We start from the raw sequence: 21,939 nt of genomic DNA, 5'->3' as shown, positions 1-21,939 counted from the left end.
CACTAAAACTGTTCATAAAACTTTGTATATTTGCATTTAATGTGAGATATCGATATGTTTAAATGATCTCTATAATTAGGTCAATGGTCGACATTATATTCGACATTAGAACTTAATAAAAAATGTTTTCATGGGATATGAATATGAAATGAACTATTTTAAGGATAAAATGTCAGAAGATTGTTGACAATATTGTTTACTCTTCCAGTGAAGTTCTTAAGTTATTTTTGTTATCACGTGATATATTGTTGATTTGCCATGAAAACATTATTGTGACACTAGACAATATGTGTTATATAAATAATAGTAAAATAAGTATGACGTTTTTATAGATTTATCTTTTAATTTTCAAATGATTATATTTATATTCAATGATTCTTATTAATAAAAAAATTAAACTAAAATTCCACGCAAATAGATATAATCTCAAAACTTTGAATGATTATATTTGAGCTTAAGAATTTATATTGATAGAAAATATTTTAAATTCAAATCTCTCGCGGGTACAAATTCTAGTCTATGTATATAAAGTTAATTTTTCTTTCTTATCCTTCCTCCACATCAGCATTCACCTAAACAATGATATATATTTCTTTTTATATTAAAAATACTATTTTATTGCATATTTATTACTTATAATTAATAATAGTAAAAAATATAAAAAGCGAACTATGTAAAATGAATTAAATTTTAAAATAATGAAAACAATAATATAAAATTAATTTGGGTTTACAAATGAGGTGATTAGAGTTTAGATTTTACAATTAGAACGAAATTAATGTCGGTTTCGGTTTACAAATGAGGTGGTTAGGGTTTAGATTTTACAATTAAAACGAAATTTTATGTCGGCTTGGGTTTACAAATGAGGTGGTTAGGGTTTAGATTTTACAATTAGAATGGAATTCTATATCGGTTCGGTTTATAAAAGAACAGTTTATAATTTTTATTTTATAATGATGTATACAAATTTTATTTTCTTACTTTATAAGGGGGTGAACGAAGAGGTTCACCCCTAGGGTTGAACCCAAGTATTGTCTGTCAGAAATTTTATTATAGCAGGTGATGCACTTGAACAACCTTGTTGTAGCGACATAACACTAAAAATGTTCATGAAATTTTGTATATTTACATTTAATGTGGGATATCAATATTTTTTAAATAATTTCTATAATTAAGCCAACAATCGACATTCGACGTTAGAACTTTTAAAAAGATGTTTTTATGGGATATGAATATGAAATAAACTTTTTTCAGGATAAAATGTTAGAAGTTTGTCGACAATATTGTTTACTCTTCTAGTGACATTCTTAATTCATTTTTTTTTTTTTTTTTATCAAATAAACGCTTTCATTTAAGCTGAATCCTCAAAAAGAGGTGAGTTCTTACAACAAGAGTTAACATAAGCAAATCAACATAAGAATAAAAACTCCATAAACTTATTAAAGGGATTTTCAATTTGAACAAGTTTACAATATTTGAGAAGTCTATTGAAACCAATGCGGATTAGTCTTTAAAGATTTCGAGACGAGTTTTGTTGTATCATAGACAAGGATATGATTTTGATTTCACGTATTGTATCAGAGACGAGTTTTGTTGTAGTGTTGTGTGATTCATAACGGGATTGAAAATATAGTATTACAATTTGTAAGAGCTAAATTTCCTGTTACTTTCTCCCTGTTTTAATTTGTTTAGTACATTGGTAACTCTAGGAGATAACTAAATTGAGTTCTCTCTTATGAAGTCATCATCATGTGTGTTTTTTTCTATAATGGAAGGATTTAAATGGGTCCAAAAGTGGAGGGATCCCATTTGAGCCTTTAACTTCACACAAGAAGACTTCTGCTGGAACACGTATGCTTGCAAGTCACCATTACTCTTACCGAGTTATTGACTCACTTATTATTTAATTATTGCAATTAGACTTCATTACATTTGCGTACGCCAACTTTTTTAGAACCAATAATTTGTGACTTATATCTTAAGTATATGTACAAATCTTCTGCGCGCCAAATGTAGTAATCTGACCACGTTGGAAAAAAAAAATTTAATGAATAATGATGAAGATTTTCTTGCGTTTACATTTATATATGGTTACATTAGCAGAAAATGTATTATTGCTTTACCAACCCAATTTCTAGAAATTCTAGACGCAAAAACATAGTACTATATTTTTATTTGTAAGTCATAACGGGTTAATACGAACAATCCCCACGGCATCTATCTCCTTAACACAAAGACTGCAAAGAAAGAAATCATACAATTATTGATATAAGGACAATTATAACTGATCATATTAGATTCTAAAAATAGTAGTTATATACTGTTATATTTTTTTGCCATAAAAATCAATGGGAAGGTAGAATGAATGAGCTATGGCAGCTTTGAGAAGGATAAGTAAGCAGAAATGTATTCTTTACGGATACCTAGTTTTTTCTCTCTCTCCTCCTTTTTTCTCTCCACCTTCTCTCTAAAAACCTAAACCTAGTTTTGAGCCGCCGCCTCTCCGGTTGTCCTCCCGGCACCGGAGAGGACTTTTGTTCCCCTCTTTTCTTAGCTGCTTCTACTGTCATCGTCACCCTCTGTGAGGTGGTCCTTCGTCTCTGATATGGTTCTCTTGTTGGTGGTTTCCGGCGATGTCTAGGCGCGTGAAGCGGAGTCTTCTTTGGGAGGTGTCTGCTAGTGAAGGCTCGACGGACTTGCTTGAGGACGGCAGCGTTTGTTCGTGGCTGGATTTGGCAGATCTGGGTGGAAGACTTTGTGTGTTGGGACTCGCCGAAGGGTTTGTTGGCTTTGGTGAGAAGTGAGAGCCGCGGCTTCTCTTCGGTGAACTCCGGTGGTCAGATCTGGTGTTTCTCTCATTGGATCTTGACTTCTCTCCGTCCAGTCGAGGCGTTACTTCTCAGTTGGGGTTGGCTTCTTTGACAGGTAAGTTTGGGCGGTTCTTCATTGTGGGTCTTGGATCTACAAGGGGAAGGCAGTGGTGGGTGGTTTGCATCTCCGGCAACAGAGGCGTGGTTTGTCTTCCTCTGATGCAACTGTGGCTTCGGTTTGGATGGTCGGGAAGCTTCTAGATCAAGCCGCGTTTGGTCACGGTGGAGCTTTTCCCTTGGTTCACCCATCCGCCAGAAGCTGCGGTTGCGGCGGAAGTCGGAGGAGGGCAGGAGGGTATTGTTGCATTGTTGCGGTGGTTAACCTAGATGTTTGACATCCTTAGGGGCTATCATGGGATCCGGTTTATGGAAGATGGATTGAGCCATCATCCTCTGTAAATCGCCATGACTTTGTGTCCACCAGACCGGATTGAAGCAAACCTACCTGGAGGTTGCGGTGGTTGCCGGAGCTGGAAGAGGCGTGTTAGATCTGAGTGAGCGGGTTGCTAGGCACGGGACCTGTCTTCGCGGAGCCTGTCATTGGTGGTTTGAACTTGTTGGAGGATCTGTAGCGGGTCAAGCAGTACACCGGAGAAGAACCTGAGACAGAGTTTGGTTGCGGATGTCAAGGGTTTCGATTTGGTGTATCCGCCGCAAAGCCGTGGATCCTGCAACCACCGGCGTTCCTGTTCAAGCTTCTGTTTCAGGTCATTCAGCAGGATCCGATCGTTTTTCCGGCGAAGGCATCGACCGCCGTTTTCTCCTTTTTGTAACTGCTGGACCTTTGTAATTAGTTCCAAGGCCGAGCCCATTAGTGGTAGGCCCATTATCATTACTAATATTAATAGAAAAGTTTAAAAAAAAAAAAAAAAAAAAAAAAAAAAAAAAAAAAAAAGAAAAGAAAAAGGATAAGTAAGCAACATGTAATTATGTAACTTTAAGTCATAGAATTGCCCAAAGGATAGATAAGTAACATGTATAACTAACTAAACTAACTAACCATGTAACCAACATAGTACAAATCTTTTTAACTTTGTAGTTTACTCTAATAAGAAATGAAAACTTAAAACTGGAAAAAAAACATAAAGCAAAAAACGAATAGAAATTGACCTTTTTAAGGTATATACAAGAAGATGTTACAAAAGTGATGTAACCTTTTGGTCATAGAATTGCAGTGTGAAGCATCCATCATACAACGATAAATCTTGAAGTTACACTTTCTTGCACATTTCCTCTTGCGTTATTAAGCTTATTTGCAGACTTTCTCCCCACTCCTTTTTGCCTATTTTGCTTCCCTCTCTCTCCTTTCTCTACCTCTCTCTCTCTCTCTCTCACTCTATATATACATGATACATCCATATATAAAAATCACGCTTTACTCGTTTCTCTACATCATCAACAACTCCTCAAGTCATCACTATTTAAAAAAACGAAAAAGCAAGAAAGAAAGATTGATAAAGTTAAAATCAATTCGAATGCGATTTTGAATAGGAAAGGAGTAAATAAAAGAACAGCCAAGAAAGTTTTATAATGGATTCAAGAAAGTTTGAAGACGACGAAGATCGAAGTATTCGTTTGCAGGTAATTTTATCTCACATTAGTTTCTTACTTTATCTTTAAGCTGTTCTTTAGTTTACATTTTACGTAATACTTATAAGAAAATATAGTCCAATTTGAACTTTGGAATGATAAAAAAAAATCACTTTGGTTAATAGTTTTAAGTTTTAACTATGTTTAAATTTACTCAAAAAATATTTAAATTACTTAACATTTTTGTATAGGTATCGGAACTTGAAAAATTAGAGGAAGTTATAGGCTCAAACGACACCGTATTCGATCTAAGAAGCAGCATTGAGAAAGGCGACAGCGGCGAAACCGCAGACGCAGCTTCCGTCTCATCCGCGTTTGCGTTTCGGAGAAAATCAACAGTCCCAGCTCCGGAGAAGAAGCTAACGCTGTTTGCTCTACAACTCGCGATTCTCGAGAAAACCGCAACCGGAATCGGAACCCTAGGGTTTATCTGGGCCACGGTGGTTCTTCTCGGCGGCTTCGCGATCACGCTCGACGGCTCCGATTTCTGGTTCATCACCATCATCCTCCTAATCGAAGGTGCTAGAATATTCAGCAGAAGCCACGAGCTCGAGTGGCAACACCAAGCCACGTGGACCGTCGCCGGCGTCGGAATCAGTAGCTTTCGTGCTCTCCGATCAAGCTCAGCGTCGCTTCTAAGGAATCTAAAACGAATCAGGTTCAATTTTTTTTTGCGTTAATCTACCTGGGCCTAGGCCCATATATCCCTCAGGCCCAGGCCCAGACCCCGGAACAGAGCATAATCGTTTGTGTGTGTTTCTCTGCAGTGGTTCGATCTTTAAGCCACGATCGAGAGAAGCGACGACAAGAGACTGTGTCGTTAGAGAAACGACGTTGGAGACATGGAAGAACTCAGATGTACCTCTTCTTCCATACGCGAGATGGTTCTTTATCTCCAGTACAGTGAGTAGGCTTCTTTACTGGCTTCAGCTTCTCTCTGCAACGGCTTGTGTGGCTTTGGCTTCTTACAAGCTTGTTAGGCATAACTATGGAGATGTTCAGAAAGGAGATACGGACAAGAGAAACAGACAGTCTGCTCTCAACATATTCTACGCGCTCGCCTTTGCTGAGGCGTTGTTGTTTCTTGCGGAGAAAGCTTACTGGGAGTGGCAAGTCAGTGTTTGTAATTTGCTTGAGAATGTTACTAGAGAGTGTGAGTTTGGTGTTACTGGTTTGGTTTCCATCAAGAGGTTTTTCTATGATTCGTATTCGAAGTGTGTCAATGGGAGTATATTTGATGGTTTGAAGATGGATATAGTGAGCTTTGGTATGGAGCTTTTGGATTCTAACTCGTCTGATGAACAGCTCATTGGAGTGAGGATTCTTAGGCAGTTTGCAGTGACTGAACGGTACTCTGAGGATACACTTGAGAAGATTGGAATTAACTTTCCCGTTATCGAAAGGTTTGGTCTTTACTATTCAATATGTCAGAGCAAATGTATCAAGGAAGTGTTGCTAACTTTTTGTTTGGATCTTACTAGGTTGGTGGAGATGTTAAACTGGAAAGATCTGCAAGAGGAAGAGATAAGGAGATCAGCTGCTGAGATACTATCAAAACTAGCTGGCAAAAAGCAGAACTCTTTAAGAGTCGCTGGGATCTCTGGAGCAATGGAATCGATTTCATCTTTATTAGAGAACACTAGATCATCAGGTGAAGCTCCTGATGAGATTGGAGAGAAAAAAGTATTCCACGACCATAATCTACACTATGATTTCTGGAGATTCAACAATTTGGGACTTCTAATTCTGAAGAAACTAGCTAAAGATCATGACAACTGTGGAAAACTAGGCAACACGAGAGGTCTTCTCCCCAAGATAATTGATTTCACACACGCGGATGAGATTATGTTGAGAGATGAGAACGCTGACGTGGCGAGGTCACAGGTGCTGACGCTGAAACGGTCACTGCAGCTAGTGAAAATGTTAGCTAGCACAACAGGGAACACAGGGAAGTGCCTCCGGAAAGAGATTTCTGAGATTGTATTCACAGTTAGCAACGTGAGGGATGTACTGAGACATGGTGGGAGATACCCTAAGCTGCAGAAGCTTGGGATTGGGATCTTGACAAACCTTGCGCTTGAGGCTGAAGCTAGAGAGAGAATTGGTGGAACGGGTGGTGTTCTGAAAGAGCTGTTCAACATATTTTTAAAACGGGAAACACAAGGGGATGAGGGAAATGAGGGTTGTGTGAGGATTGCTGCAGGAGAAGCTATAGCAATGCTTGTGTTGGAGAGCAAGTGTAACTGCCTCCATGTTCTTAGGCTTGGCGTATTGGGAAGACTTGTGGAAGCACTTGAAGTTCCTTCGATCCGTGTAAACGCTGCAAGAGTGTTGAGAAACTTGTGCTTATACTCTGGGGATGACTGCTATCATGACCTGAAGTTCGTTAAAGCAGCAGCACCAACGGTTAGTTATTCTGTTATACAAATTTGAATTGAAAAATCTACACCCAACTCGAATCCAGTAACAAATCCGGAAACTTTTCTCTTTTTGTTGCAGGTGTTGAGGTCAATAACATCAGAAGACAACAAATTACAGGAAGTGATGGTGGGATTAGCAGCACAAGTGTTTAGATTCATGAGTTCGAAAGAATCAGGATATGTTTTTATGGACTCAGGGATCAAGAGGCAAGAACTAGCGTACTCATTAGTCTCGATTCTGAAAAAGAACGACAGGCCAGCGATTAAGGTTCCAAGAATCAGGAGGTTTGTTATCGAGCTGGTGATTTGGATGATGGAAGATGATGTGGAGAACAATGTAGCAGTGTTTAGAGAGTTGGGTCTGAAGGAAGAGCTTGAGAAGGTTCTTGAAAATACAGCTGAGCTCGAGAACTTCGATGTTTTCTCTGGTACTGTTGGACTAAGCCGTCATAGCAGAACGGTACATTCGCTAGCCGAGCTGGCCTTGAAAATTCTTGAAGATTTCTGAACCATACACAGTCATCCTGCAAATATGATTCATTGTTTTGTAAGAAGAATGATTACAATGTACAATCATGGAATGTATTCTTTAATTTATTGATTTAAACTTTAAAGTATGCGAGAAAGGTCCACACAGCTACCTTTTCTCTCTCTGCGTCTCTCTTATTTTTCCGGGAAAGATGTTTTACATTTCTCTATCTCTAGCTATTCTTTTCTTCTTCTGCGCAGAAGACAGCAAATAAGCAAAATGGTTTTGATTCTTTGCCCAAAGTTAGGGATAAAGTAAAGAATTTAAAAGATTGCTTTCAGCTGAAGGAACATTCTATTCCTAGGAACTGGATAAATATGACACAAACAGAGATCTTTGTGATTATCCCAAGACAGAACCAAGAGTAAAAGACCTGTCTGTTTATTACATTTGTTGTCGGAGAATCTTGTAGGCATGGCTTCAGGAGGATCAAAGTCGGCAGCTTTCATGCTCCTACTGCTGAATCTTGGTCTTTATTTCGTTGTCACCGTCATCGCTTCTTGGGCTGTTAATCACGGCATCGAGAGAACTCGCGATTCCGGTACTTTTAACAACTTCTCTTAGTTAATAATAACAAATCCAACATTTTTATAAATTTGAAAACGTTATCAATCTTTTTTTTTTATTTTGTAGCGTCGACGCTGTCTCTTCCGGCGAAGATCTTTCCGATATACTTCCCTGTGGGGAACATGGCGACTGGTTTTTTCGTAATATTCACGTTGATTGCCGGCGTCGTCGGAATGGCCACATCACTCACCGGAATCATGAACGTTCTTCAGTGGGACTCTCCGAATCTTCACTCTGCCGCCGCTTCTTCTCTCATCTCTTGGTCTCTCACTCTCCTCGCCATGGGGTAAAAAAAAGGAACACTCACTCACCATCCGGTTTATTATTTAAATCAAACCGTGTTTTAATCTGGTTCAATTTAAAAAAATCAAATCTTAACCGAATATAATGTTTGGGTACACCACAGATTGGCATGTAAAGAGATCAACATAGGCTGGACTGAAGCTAATCTAGTGAGCTTTTTTACCCTCCTTTTTCTTTTGTTTAAGTGAATTTGCAAAATGTAATTGTGTTTTGTCTTTGCAGAGAACTCTCGAAGTTTTGACAATTATTGTCAGTGCTACTCAGTTGGTGTGCACCGGAGCTATTCACGTTGGGGTTGGAGAAACTGTGGCTGGAGAAAGGCCTCACGTTGGGAGAGTTTGAGTTTCCAAAGATTATATATCATGCATTTGTTTAAGATGGTGTAATTGTGTGTTTGTGTTTTGTGTGTTGTTGATTGATTTATTCTTTTGCTATTTTTATTTTATGTACCATGATTATAAATGTTACTATTATGTGAAAAAAAAAAAGCCAATCAAATAGAACGAAAGATGATAAATTAAATAATTTACAAACCACTTTTAGTTTTCATCTTAAAAAGAGCACATCTTGGTAATTTACAAACCATATGTTTAGCTTTCATCTTACCTTTTTAGGGTTGCCACCAAAAAAGATCATATCATCATAGCTGAAGGAAGCAATTTGTTTTGTTTTAAACATAATTTTGATCACGGAGGTAAATTGGAATACATAGAACAATCTATGAATCTATGTATTCATTTCAAGGAATAATTAATATTTTCATTTTTAGGAGTAGCTAGCACGAAATGACGCAAATGTATAATGTTCCCATTTTGTAGTTTTATATATATATATTTTTTTTAATTTTATACTCTACATATTAAAAGAGAGCTTTTTCTTGTGATGTGCCTAAAATTCATAATTTTGCCGATTTATCTTCTGAAATGATGCATATATATAGAATGTTGTCCATTTTTCTTCTGATTATCTTTTACAGAATATTTTATTATTATCGTTTCTATATTCTTATAATGTTTGATGTTAATTCTCATAAGCTCTTTTTTTACTTGTGATATGATGTGCCTCTAAAATTTATTCAAAATATTTTTTTTCTTGTGCAATATGCATTAACTAAAACACTAAATCAAAAAATAATTTTATATACATTTGTTACTAATGTTTATATTTTAAAGAGGCGAACGATACCGGATCAATCAAATATTATTATTATTATACTCCAGATTACATCTTGTTTAATCTTTTCTTATAAACCTTCCAGAATAACAAAGACTAGGTTCGGGTACGTGCGGTGTTATTTTTGCATAATTTTTAAAAAATATAATTGTCAAATGATCAAACTCGTTTAATATGTTTGATTGCAACGTTTAATTTTTTTTTGACCCGAAAAAATCTCATTCCTCGTAATTCATATGAGTAAATAGTATGTCCGCATATGTTCTGCTGGAATTCTTGTTCCCAAAATTCTCTTTCCGTATTTTGTCATACATGAATATACTCACACAAAATTCTCATAACCTGATTACTGTGGAACTAATTTGAACGATTTCCTAAAATATAATAAATCTGTTGTTTAATCTTTTTTTCTTAATATATAAATTGGGTCAGTTTGGCAACATTGATATTTGATATGATTTTTTTTTAACCCTTAAGTGTATTTTCCAATTAATAGTATAGATTTCCTTCAATTACTAAGTTAAATTTTCCTTAGTTATACTAATGACAATTTAATATAAATAATATAGTAAGAGAAGGGAAAAAAATAAAATAGGATAGAAACCGTGAGTATTTTATATAGGAAATACCATAAGGTATTTTATTAAGGAGAATTCTATTAATTTGGATATTATTAGTTTTTAAGTAATATATGTATTCGTAATGGAGAAATAAAATTACAAATTTGTTTCGTGAGGAGGAAGACTATAATTGGTTATTAGATCCCTTATATAATTGGTCTTAGTTATGGTATTATATCACTGGATTTTATAAATTTTAATTGGTCATTAGATCCCTATATATCTAAGGGGGAGGTATTGGTTTAGGATTGAGAAAGAATTTTAATGACTTTGTGTTTTTAAAAATCTTGCTGATTTTTAAAATCATAGAAAATTAGAAAGTAAAAATGAAGGATTCTATAAGAGATTGTTTAGAAAGTTATTTTAAATCTTGCTGATTTGTGTTTCCTAATCTTGTAAAATATTTCATAAAATCTTTCAAAATCTTTATATTTGATGAAAGAGTTTTCATGACTTTTGTTATGAAAGAAATATTATAAAATCCTAAACCAATAACACAAAATTTGAATTCATTAACAATCCATGATTCTTTTGTTTTAATTGAATAACATAAAACTTTTAATGACTTTATAAGACTTTTAATCCAATAACACTAGATTTATCAAGATTTTAGATAACTTTTTACAAATCCACAACCAATAACACCAAATTTTTAAAGAGTTTTAAAAAGTCTTGATTGAATAACAACATATTTTACATAACTTTTAAAGTCATTAAAATTCTTTCAAAATCCTAAACCAATAACCCCCTCTAAGCTATTGGTATAATATTATTACTTGTTTTCATTTTTATTCGACTGGATTTTCTAAATTTTAAGATTTCTGTAAAAACACTATAACTACATATTTATAGAAAATGTTAACTACATAGTTATCCAAATTAAAGTATATATTCATGTCATTTTAATTGGTGATCATATGTTTTTTGGCAAATATAGTTATTGTGTTTAGCAAAAGAATAAATATTGAACCAGTTTCAAATGATCTTTGATTCTTTCACCATTAGAGCTTTATAAAATTATTAGAAATGTAACATTATTTATATTTCTAAAGATATAATTTTAAATATATATATATATATATATATATATATATATATTTACATCTCATAATATAATTATATTATTATATTACAATACATAGTGAAATTAATTTAATTTTGAAAATATGTAGCAAATAATATTTATCAATTTTTGAATAATATTTACCAATTTTAAAATATATAATAGCAAAATATTGTGTATATAAATAAATTAAATAGTAGTGGCAATTGACAAACAAAAAATGACAGTTTTATGTAATTTTATGGAATACTAATAAACAATAAATTGAGTATGGAGCTCTTTGACGATACGTCAGCTTTTTCTCCGGAATGATTTGAGTGGATAATGGTTGACAGATTTCAAATAATTTTATTCCGATTGATAAAAATTTGTGGGATTGGCTTGATTGTTTTAGCACATCATCATTACACTCATACATCGCTGTCATCGTCGCAGTGGCTCTAACGTTTATATTATTAGTCTTTGGCTGCCAAATCTTTAAAAGAAATTTGATTATAATAAAGAGTGTTTTCATATTCTTCTACGCAGGCGAGATATATATATATATATATATAGGGCATTCTCAAAAATGCCCCTTTTTCCATATCTTCTTTTAAAAATACTCTTTTATGTTGACCATTTTTAAAACTACCCCTCTTTATATACAAAATGACCAAATTACCCTTTTTGAGTGACAGCAAGAATGTACAGTCATCAAAATCGAAAATATTTTCCTGCCAAAAAAATTTCCCGCCAAAATTTTTTTTCCCGCCAAAATCGAAAATTTTTCCCAAAAAAATTATTTTTTCCCGCCAAAAAAAAAATTTTCCCGCCAAAATCGAAAAATTTTCCCGCCAAAAATATTGAAATTTATACCTTTTAAAAACCTTGTAAATGCTTTTAAAAAACTTTTAAAAGCGTTTACAAGGTTTTTAAAAGGTTTTTAAACACATTGTAAACGCTTTTAAAAACCTTGTAAATGCTTTTAAAAAGCTTGTAAATGCTTTAAAAGGTTTTTAAATACCTTGTAAACGCTTTTAAAAACTTTTTAAAAGCATTTAAAAGGTGTTTAAAAACCTTTTAAAAATTTTATAAAAACTTTTACAAGGTTTTTAAAAACATTGTAAAAGGGTTTAGAAGGTGTTTAAAAACCTTTTAAAAATTCTTTTAAAAACCATTTGAAAACCTTTTAAAAACCTTTTAAAAACCTTTAAAACATTTTAAAAATCTTGTAAAAGCGTTTACAAGTTGTTTATAAGGCTTTTATAAGGTAGAAACCTTATAAAACCTTTTAAAAACCTTGTAAATTTTTTTTGGCGGGAAAAATTTTGGCGGAAAATTTTTTTTTTTCGAAATTTTTTATCAAAAGTTTTTTGACAAAAAAATTTTTGGCGGGAAATTTTTTTTGAAAAATTTTTGGCGGGAAAATATGTCGGAAATTTTTTGGCGGGAAAATTTTGTTTTTCTTTTTATTGAATAAAATAATTTTCATCTAAGGGTGGGTAAAATGATCATTAAAAATTAAAAGAGGGCATAAATAAAAATGGCCAGAAAAGAGGGTATTTTTGAAAAGAGGTATATAAAATGGGCATTTTTAACAAATTCTCTTATATATATATATATATTATGAAAACGAAAATCAATTGTGTTGTCCACGAACAATTTTAATTGCTTCAGCGTATCTGACATATTTTGAGATTCATAATTGATCAAATATTTGATGAGGCCAGAGAGATCTAATGTTGCAATCTCATAAGTTGGTTTTAAAACCTCAAAACAAAGTGAAGAAGAAAAATCTTTACTTGCTTTGCATATGGAGTCGATCTCATCTCTTGTAACCATCATACTAAATCTTTGTATATGATGCAACAACAATACATAAAACCAGTATATGAACCAATATCAAATTCTTTTTGACTAATGGAGCCATTTTTATATTCCAAATGTTTGAGACCTTTTGTGAGATAATTATATATAGGCTAAAACATATCTTCAATTTTAATGCTAACAAACTATGTACCATAATAATATATAAAAAATTGGTAGTTCAGATGTGCTACTGTTTGACCCAAGAAAATAGATATCGTAAATTTCCCATTCCAATTTTTTAAAAAATATGGTAATTTTATAGTGGTTAGATCAGAGAAAGGTAGGTGAATATATAATAGAAAAATACATACTTTATATATAATTTTACCAGTTTTTCTGGTACAAATATGATTTATTTTATTATACTAGTACTTTAGATTAAAGCCCTCTCTCGTAAAGCCAGTAGATTATATATTATGCATTTGTTTTAGATGGTGTAACTGTGTGTTTGCGTTTTGTGTGTTGTGTGTTGTTGATTGATTTATTCTTTTGCTATTTTTATTTTATGTACCATTTTATGTACCATGATTATGAATGTTACTATTATGTGAAAAAAGCCAATCAAATAGAATGAAAGATGATAAGTTAAATAATTTACAAACCACTTTCAGCTTTCTTTTTTCGAATCTTAGCGACAAAGGGCTGAATCTCAGTGGATCGTGGCAGCAAGACCACTCTGCCACTTACAATATCCGTTGCGTATTTAAGTCATCTGCAAAGGATTCTACCCGCCGCTCGGTGGAAATAATGATTCAAGGCAGTCCGAACGGCGCTTCCGCCGAACGGATTTAGCCAACGACACGTGCCTTTGGGAGCCGAACCTCCTACTGAGAGTCGGCAATCGGGCGGCGGGCGCATGCGTCGCTTCTAGCCTGGATTCTGACTTAGAGGCTTTCAGCTTTTAGCACTTAGAGGCTTCTAGCACTTTCAGCTTTCATCTTAACAAAAAGAGCACATCTTGGTAATTTTATTTTTTATTTTTTTTTTTGTCGTCTGCGCATCTTGGTAATTTACAAACCATGTTTAGCTTTCATCTTACCTTTTTTGGGTTGCCACCACCAGAAAAGATCATATCATCATAGCTGAAGGAAGCATTTTTTTTTTTTACATAGAATTTTGATCACGGAGGTAAATTGGAATACATAGAACAATATATTCATTTCAAGTAATAACTTTCATTTTTAGGAGTAGCTACTAGCTAGCACGAAATGACGCAAATATATAATGTTGCCCATTTTGTAGTTTTATAATTTCTTAAAAGTTTTATACTCTACATATTAAAAGAGAGGTTTTCCTTGTGATGTGCCTAAAAGCTAAAATTCATAATTTTGCCGATTTATCTTGTGAAATGACGCATATGTATAGAATGTTTCCCATTTTTGTTCTGATTATCTTCTACAGAATTTTTATTATTATCCTTTCTATATTTTTATAATGTTTTATATATGTTAATTCTCATAAGCTCTTTTTTACTTGTGATATAATGTGCCTTTAAAATTTATTCAAAAGAACTTTTCTTGTGCAATATGCATTAATTAAAACACTAAATCAAACAATAATATTGTATGCATTTGTTATTAATGTTTATATTTTAAAGAGGCGAACAATACCGGATTCAAACATTATTATAATTATTATAACCCCAGATTACATTTTATTTAATTTTTTCTTATGAAACCTTCGAGAATCACCAAAACAATGGTTGACAAATTTCCAATAATTTCATTCCTCATGATAAAGAATTGCGGGATTGGCTTGATTGTTAGCACATCATCACTACACTCAGACACCGATGTCATCGTAGCAGTGACTCTAACGTTTAAACTATCATAATCTTTGGATGCCAAATCTTTAAAGGAAATCTGATTAAAATAAAGAGCATTTTCATATTCTTCTACGCAGGCTAGATATATATTATGAGAACGAAAATCAGTTGTGTTGTCCACAAACAACTTTATGTGCTTCAACGTATCTGACATATTTTGAGACTCATAATTGATCAAAAATTTGATGAGGCCAGAGAAATCTAATGCTGCAATTCCAGGAGTTGGTTTTAAAACCTCAAAACAAAGTGAAGAAGAAAAATCTTCACTTGCTTTGCATATGGAGTTGATCTCATCTCTTGTAACCATCGTACTAAATCTTGCATATGATGAGACAACAATAAGTAAAAGCATTATATGAACCAATATAAATTTCTTTTTGACTGATGGAGCCATTTTTCTATTTCAAATGTTTTGAGAACTTTTGTGAGATAATTATATAGGCTGAAACATATCTTCAAATTTAATGCTAACAAATTATGTACCATAATAATATATACAAAATTGGTAGTTCGGATGTTCTACTTTTTGACCAAAGAATAATATATACAAAATTGGTAGTTTGGATGTTCTACTGTTTGACCAAAGAAAATAGATATGGTAGTTTCCCATTCCAAAATAAACATGATATGGTAATTTGATAGTGGTTGATCAGAGAAAGGTAGGTGAACACATAACAGCAAATACATAATCTATATATAAATTTACCAATTTTTCGGATACAGATATGATTTTATTTTACAAGCACTTTAGATTAAAGCCCTTTCTCATAAGGTACTCCTGTATAATTAAGCCATAAATCTCCTTCAATGAGATTAGTCACAGTGAATTTTGTTGCTTCTTTTGGATCATTAACTGCTTTGTAACCTGGCCATGTGACCCTGTTACTAGTGTCTGCTCCAGGACCATGATTCTCAAATTCCTTATAAACCAGAGTTGATAGACGTCTAGTATTGTTGTCCCAAGGCGCCCAACCTTGTGGATCAACGAGATCGTCTATAAAAGACTGCATAATTACTACTCTTGAGAAATCCTTCCATGGACGTCCTAGGAATGTTTTCACTGTTTTCTTGGTTGGAACAAGATCGGAACTCGCCGTTATACTACACTTTTGAAGCGAAAAGGCAGAGGTTTGGTTGCGTTGAGTTCGTCCTTGAGCCGTCAAGACATTGAATTGACCGCTTAAAGGCTTCCGCGCCACTATCTGGCAGTTTTGGAATACCGCCGCAGCATTTCCAAAGATGAAATCGATTGTTCCTGTGATATAACAATCGCGATAAAATTGTCGATTTATATCGGCAAAAAGTGAGTCTTGGTAGCCGTCTATGCGACACCGATACATAACCGAGACATCACCGGTCACGTGGAGTGCCACAGCTTGTTCTTTCTCCGGCCCAGCCGTGTTCCGAAAGCAAATGTCAACCGCCATAAATCCCTTGGCATTAGTGGCTGTAAAATTTATCAAAAAAGTTTTAGTTTCACTATGGATTATAAAAGAAAAAAAAACAATATATATGTTCTTTCTAAAAGAGTAAACCGATATATATTACCAAAGGTTGCGGACTTCGTGATGGGGTATCCGTCCTTGAAGTTTAAGTTGTCAGTGAGAATAGTTTCGTTACTACCGTCGCCAATGAGCGTTAAGTTCGTTTTCAACTTCTCAATTTCAGTGTTCTCACTGTAAACGCCTTTTTTTACATATATGATAAATCTCCTATCGCTATTCTCAGGTGCTGCAGCGACTGCCTCGTTCACAGTCTTGAATTTTCCGGACCCGTCCTTGGCTACCACAATGTCTGCCCTCATCTTGAGGACCTTAAATTAGTTATGTCATTTATTAAAAAAACAGAAGAACTTAATCAATAAGCAGTTAGAAAACCCACTAAAAATAAAATGTTTCGTTTACGTTTTCTAGCCATGGAAAATAATTTTATTTCGGTGAGTGCATGTTGGTAAATTTGTATTGGTGTGTGTATTACGAAAATTCCCGTTCATATACATAAACAAAAGTATATTATTAATGCCTTTTAACAAAAAAAACTATATTATTAAAATGATTGTTTTTTCTTCTTTTTTTTAATAAAATTTTCGACCTTACAAATATCCAGTAAAATACACTAAAATTTTGTTAAAACTAAAAAAAGACTTGGAAAACTACTCAACTCTTTTTTAATCAAATAAAAACATTTGTACCCTCGTAATATTGTCATATAAATTAACAGCAATACCATAATTTGGTTTCATTAGTACGTATAATTGATCAGTAGGATATTATTTTATCTAAATCTGGGATAGGTTTTTTTTTTGACAATACTAGAAGTTTTGCTTAGCTTTTCATGGTCATCTTAAAAAATGTTAGAAAAAAAAAATTATAATCCATTGTCACATGAAACAAAAAGTCAAAAACTATGGGTGTCCGCATACAGCAACATATATAAATTGACAAATAAATAAGCGTAGTTTAATTTTTCAAGGTATATATGATCGCAATATGATCAATATTCACATAATAAGATATTTTGATAATGATGCCAAAAAGCATATCTTGGAGGAAAAAATTTCATAGTAGACGACTATCTAGGCTATATAAATATGTCAATATGTATAACTAAATTCATATTATACAATTGTCTATACAATATTTCTTTAACTAAACATATAATTATGATATTTCCGGAATATTTAATTAAAAACTAGTTGTAGAAACTGAGGTTTCTCACAATGAATTTGTTTAGAAGGGAAACAAATTCAATAACAATCTCTTGAAGGATTTAGATCAAAGTAAGCAAGAAAAGAAGAAATGAAATCTCTTGAGAAACAAGTTAGGTTTTGCTCAAGAACCAAGAAGAATTTAGGGTTTTGTATTAATGATTCGATGATCTTACAATGAGAGGATTGCCCTCTATTTATAGGCATTCAAAGATCTACTGAATATATTCGAGGATATACTGAATATATTAACTTTCCTAATTACAGGCGAACTGATTAGGAAAGTCCTTCCTTTCTTGCTAGGTCAGCCGCAGGGCGAGTTGAAGTGCCGGTTTGTCACCTCGTCCATGGGCTTCTCGGTGTTACTGGGCCTTCAGAGACAAAGTCCAAACCTAGGTCGAGCTCTCGGTTTAGATAACCGGTTCCTTTAACGGGTCTAAATCGGTATGTTGGGGGTGCTAATTCCCGCACCAACAATTAGTCCCCCCTCAGTTCGGTACATTCAGAAGTTAATTCGAATGACCGGACTTTAAGAGAGAATATTCGATTTGATCCGTAAAGAGATCCGAATCTAAACACTCCGGAATCGTCGCGCCGCTTTGCCCTCCTCTAGTCGGGTGACACGTGTCCGATACGGCGCGTCTGTCAATTCGGAAGCTGAAGCGTCGCGTAGGTTATGGTAGGCAATTATGACCCCGCGTAGGGTTGCCACCCGCTCCCGTCTATAAATACTTAGTATCCGCTGAATGTTTTCACTTTTCGCCGCTTTGTCAAAAAGGTAATCACTTCGTTCTCACTCTCTTCGCCTTTAATTACTTTGTTATTCGCCAATTTTTCCACACTCTTCGGCGATCTGTGTTGTTATTCACCTCGACCATGGTTTCCTCATCGGCTACCACAAGTGAACCATTGATCCGCAAGGGCTCCAGCAGGGAACCTCTGAACGTTGTCAGGTCGGTCCGAGGCGATATGCCGAATAGACCAGAAGAAGCCGAATGCTCCTCAAGGCGCAGATCCAACGAGATCCCAATCCCCTCTTTGATTGACGAAGATGATCGCGAAGATCACGGAAATGCTACACCAATTTCCGATCTCCCACCTGACAACCTGGGCGATGAAAGGGTCCGACTTGCGCCTGAAATCGTCATGATCAATGACCTCTCACCTCTTCGAGACCACCAAGGTGACATCGGGGGCGAGGAAACGACCAGTACTACTAAGTCGGTTGGCGACCTGTTGAATTCGTGTGGCCTGTCCAATTCTGGTGTTCACATTATTATTCCCGGAGAGCACCAACGTCCGTGGAGTCCGCCTCTCGGGTATATTTGCCTGTACGAGGGATTTTTTTCCTAATGCCGGTTATTCTTCCCTCTTCCTAATTTGCTTACCCAATACGCCCATCGCCGCAAGATTCCGATATGTCAACTCACCCCAGGAAGTATCTGCAACTTCGTCGCCGCCCTCACACTCGCGGCCGAAGCTGGGGGTTTCTTGAGGTCGAATGCTTCGAGCAGTTGACAAACTTCAAGAATAGCCAAGGTAGCAAATTATGGATGGTTAATGCGAAGCCAGCTCATAACTTCCTTCCGGGGGAAAAAGTCAGTAACTTCAAGAAGCTGAGAGCTCGCTACTTCTTCGTCCGAGTTGACGGCTGTTCTTTCGAAAATCTGAAATGCGGTCACCGAAGAGTATGGAACGATTCGCCGGGTATCATCTCGCTCCTTATTCTGTTAAATCGGACAATATCGTGCTGACCTGATTTTGTATTTTCATATGTTTTGCAGTTCGCCCTTACTCAGCTCGGAGATTATCTTCCAGATTCGAACGCATCAAGAACGCTCTCCTCAGTGTAGCAGACCGCAGCTGGACTCAAATCTCACGACGCCGCGTGGAAGCAGCGATGGGTAAAGCAAGAACGCAGTTCGCCAGTTTTGCAAGCTCACTGGGTCAAACTTCCAAGGTCCCGCCAACCACAATTGTCGCGGCCGAGATGCTCTGATCCATGGATCGAAACGACGAACCGTCAGTCAACCCTGAGCCAGAGCAGACGGAGAATGAATTCATCGACATTGAGGACGAGGACGAGCTCCCGGCTGCTGACAAAGAAGATGAAAACGTGCTTCCCAATGACTCATCTCTTCCTCCACCGACTGAACCGATCGTCGAAGTGCAGATTGCCACTGAACCAGATAGCGGTTCAAAGAAGAAGAAGTCCAAGAAGGACAAAAATAAAGAGAAGGGTAAAGGAAAAGCCTCCGCTTAAGGAACAGGTCGGAAACGCTCTGCGGAAGAAGCCGGCCTTGAATCCTACGACCGCTTCCGAGTTCATCGCACCGCTGGTCGAACTGACCAATTTTGCTACGACTATTTTGGGGAAACACCTCTTGTGTGCAACAAAGAAGCTGCTGCGGAGTTGTGCAGGCAACTTACAGTATCATCGGTCATGCTACCGCCGGTCGATAAGCTCGAATTCAGGGACCAATACGTTCTGGCCGCCCAATCTGCCCTTCAGGTTCGAATCTCATCGCCTCCTTTATTATTATTTTTTGAACTGCAAAATTTGATTCTCATTCTATCTTGTCTTGGAGTGCAGACCGCCGCCTATATGTCATCGCTTACTCTTATGTACGATAGGCGTGTCAAATCGATGACCTCGGCAGAGGCCGAATTCGAGAAGATAAAGGAGTGTTTGGAGAACCTCCGAGAAGCAGATAGGACGAAGAACGAGAGGATCAAGGAGCTGACAGGTCTTCTTGCGAACAAAGAACAGGATTGCAAAAACCTGGAAAACAGGGTCGCCGAGCTCGAATCGCAGGAACAAATTCTGGGAGAAGAGAAAAACGAGCTGAAAAGGCAGTTCGACGATCTTGGGGCAAAATTCGAGTCAGAGACGAGACGACTTCGCCTAGATCGCCAAGCCAAGGTCGAGGGCACCACGAAGAAAGCGCAGCGCCGTCTTGACAAGGTAAAGGACTATCTTTGTGACCAGGAGATGGCTCGTCTAAAAGAAGATGTTCTCAACCAGGCGAACGGATTCGGGCAGGTTATGGACTATCTGATGAAGAACGGTGCATCCATCCCGGACAATCTTGTTGCCGAGATCAAGGAAAAGCGGGAGGTCGCCCAGACTGAAGTGGAAGCGCTAGATCTCGTAGAATTCGAGGAAGGCGATCTCGACATGTCTCCAGATCAGCTCGGCTTCGGACTACTTCAATCCGGGGATGCGGCTCCAGACTCCGTTCCACATCCACACGGCTCTAATGTCGGACTTTTCCAGGCCGACTGCCCGAAAACGTCCCCTAGGAGCATTTCCTGTTTTTCCTTTTTTTTATATTGTCCTGTTTGAGATCCTGTGACATTTTTGCCTATTCTGCGGCCGACTTCTACTTTTTGGAAATTTCCCTTTGGTGCTTTGCATGGAATATTGCCGTTTTTTTTTTTATCCTCCAGCGAAAATGGTAATTTGCCAATATCAAAATTGGAAATGTTTCGTCCAGAATTAGTATAAATATGATCGCTCCATGTTTGATTTTACCGTAACTCCGACGAGACAATCCAAAGATGCCGAGCTCTGTTGGCAGTACTGCGTCCTTGGTCGATGTTAAGGGCGACGTCCGACGTTCTCGAACTCGGAAGCCATTGAACGAGGGATGCCGTTTTATCCGCATATCCAAGCTCCCTGGATGTTAATGTTTCGTGTTAGTCCGGAGAAGAGGCTGGAACTAGAGACCTTTTTCTCCCGCATCGAAGAACGCCATTCCGAGTACCACGAGCGATTAGCTGCAACAGAGCAATCGCGAGACGAACTGCTTTTCAAACTTAAGCGCCTTGAATCCCACCCAAGGTTCTGGATCGAGAATGGTCTGGACAGGGAGGCGGACATGCCGCAGTGCTTGATCGATTACTGCAACGAGTGCTACCAGTCGAAGAACTCGACTCCCAACAAACCAAGTTTTTCTTTGAGCGGTGAGTTCATGCCTTCCAGGGTGAAGACGTTTTACGTGAGTAATCGCGCCAACAATATTGAGGCTGCTGCTGCTCATGCCTTCGTTCGCCAGGTAATAAACCCTAGCTTTGTCCGTGCGAAGTTATTATAGCAACTATTCATTGACCGATGACCTTGTGCGTAGATCGAATTCGTGCATCGCGAACAATGCCACAAGCTGTTTTACCACCGCATGAAGAAGAATGAAATCGATGATCTTCTAGCGGCACTGGATGCCGAGATCAGCTCCTTAAGGGCGAAGAGAGGAAAAGCCGTTGCCCGTTTGGACGAGGCCGAGCAGAAGATCAGGGCATTGGAGTCGCATCTTGCTGATTGGGAGAAAACGGGACTTCAACTCCTATGGCCCATGCCAAAGCGTCTTAAAGCTGACACCAGGAAGATTGCCGCCGGACTTGATCTTGACGGATGACATACTTTG

The 21,939-nt window shown here is 36.5% G+C and overlaps 3 protein-coding genes and 1 pseudogene across 3 annotated transcripts; 2 read left to right on the top strand and 2 right to left on the bottom strand.

The window, feature by feature from the left end:
• The first annotated feature begins 3,991 nt into the window (after nucleotides 1–3,991).
• On the top strand, nucleotides 3,992–7,497 carry LOC104773787 (uncharacterized). The gene is made up of 5 exons (XM_010498439.3): nucleotides 3,992–4,451; nucleotides 4,652–5,118; nucleotides 5,228–5,863; nucleotides 5,942–6,866; nucleotides 6,960–7,497. Exons 1-5 carry the CDS (start codon nucleotides 4,401–4,403, stop codon nucleotides 7,386–7,388), a joined length of 2,508 nt encoding a protein of 835 aa, XP_010496741.1. The 5' UTR covers nucleotides 3,992–4,400; the 3' UTR covers nucleotides 7,389–7,497.
• Nucleotides 7,498–7,737: 240 nt separating this feature from the next.
• On the top strand, nucleotides 7,738–8,646 carry LOC104773788 (membrane protein PM19L-like). Its single transcript, XM_010498440.3, has 4 exons — nucleotides 7,738–7,950; nucleotides 8,043–8,262; nucleotides 8,383–8,428; nucleotides 8,502–8,646. Exons 1-4 carry the CDS (start codon nucleotides 7,824–7,826, stop codon nucleotides 8,619–8,621), a joined length of 513 nt encoding a protein of 170 aa, XP_010496742.1. The 5' UTR covers nucleotides 7,738–7,823; the 3' UTR covers nucleotides 8,622–8,646.
• Nucleotides 8,647–14,641: 5,995 nt separating this feature from the next.
• Nucleotides 14,642–15,202, bottom strand: LOC147918642 (pectinesterase inhibitor 1-like). Its single transcript, XM_087503621.1, has one exon. It carries the CDS (start codon nucleotides 15,200–15,202, stop codon nucleotides 14,642–14,644), a length of 561 nt encoding a protein of 186 aa, XP_087359747.1.
• Nucleotides 15,203–15,560: 358 nt separating this feature from the next.
• LOC104773789 (pectinesterase/pectinesterase inhibitor 18 pseudogene) lies at nucleotides 15,561–17,050 on the bottom strand (annotated as a pseudogene).
• Between the last annotated feature and the right edge of the window lie 4,889 nt (nucleotides 17,051–21,939).

This window comes from Camelina sativa, chromosome 20 (assembly GCF_030686135.1).
Source record: "Camelina sativa cultivar CO46 ecotype springtype chromosome 20, ASM3068613v1".
Classification (NCBI taxonomy): domain Eukaryota; kingdom Viridiplantae; phylum Streptophyta; class Magnoliopsida; order Brassicales; family Brassicaceae; genus Camelina; species Camelina sativa.
Note: the sequence above shows the minus strand (reverse complement) of the source record. Positions and strands in the feature narration are given on the sequence as shown.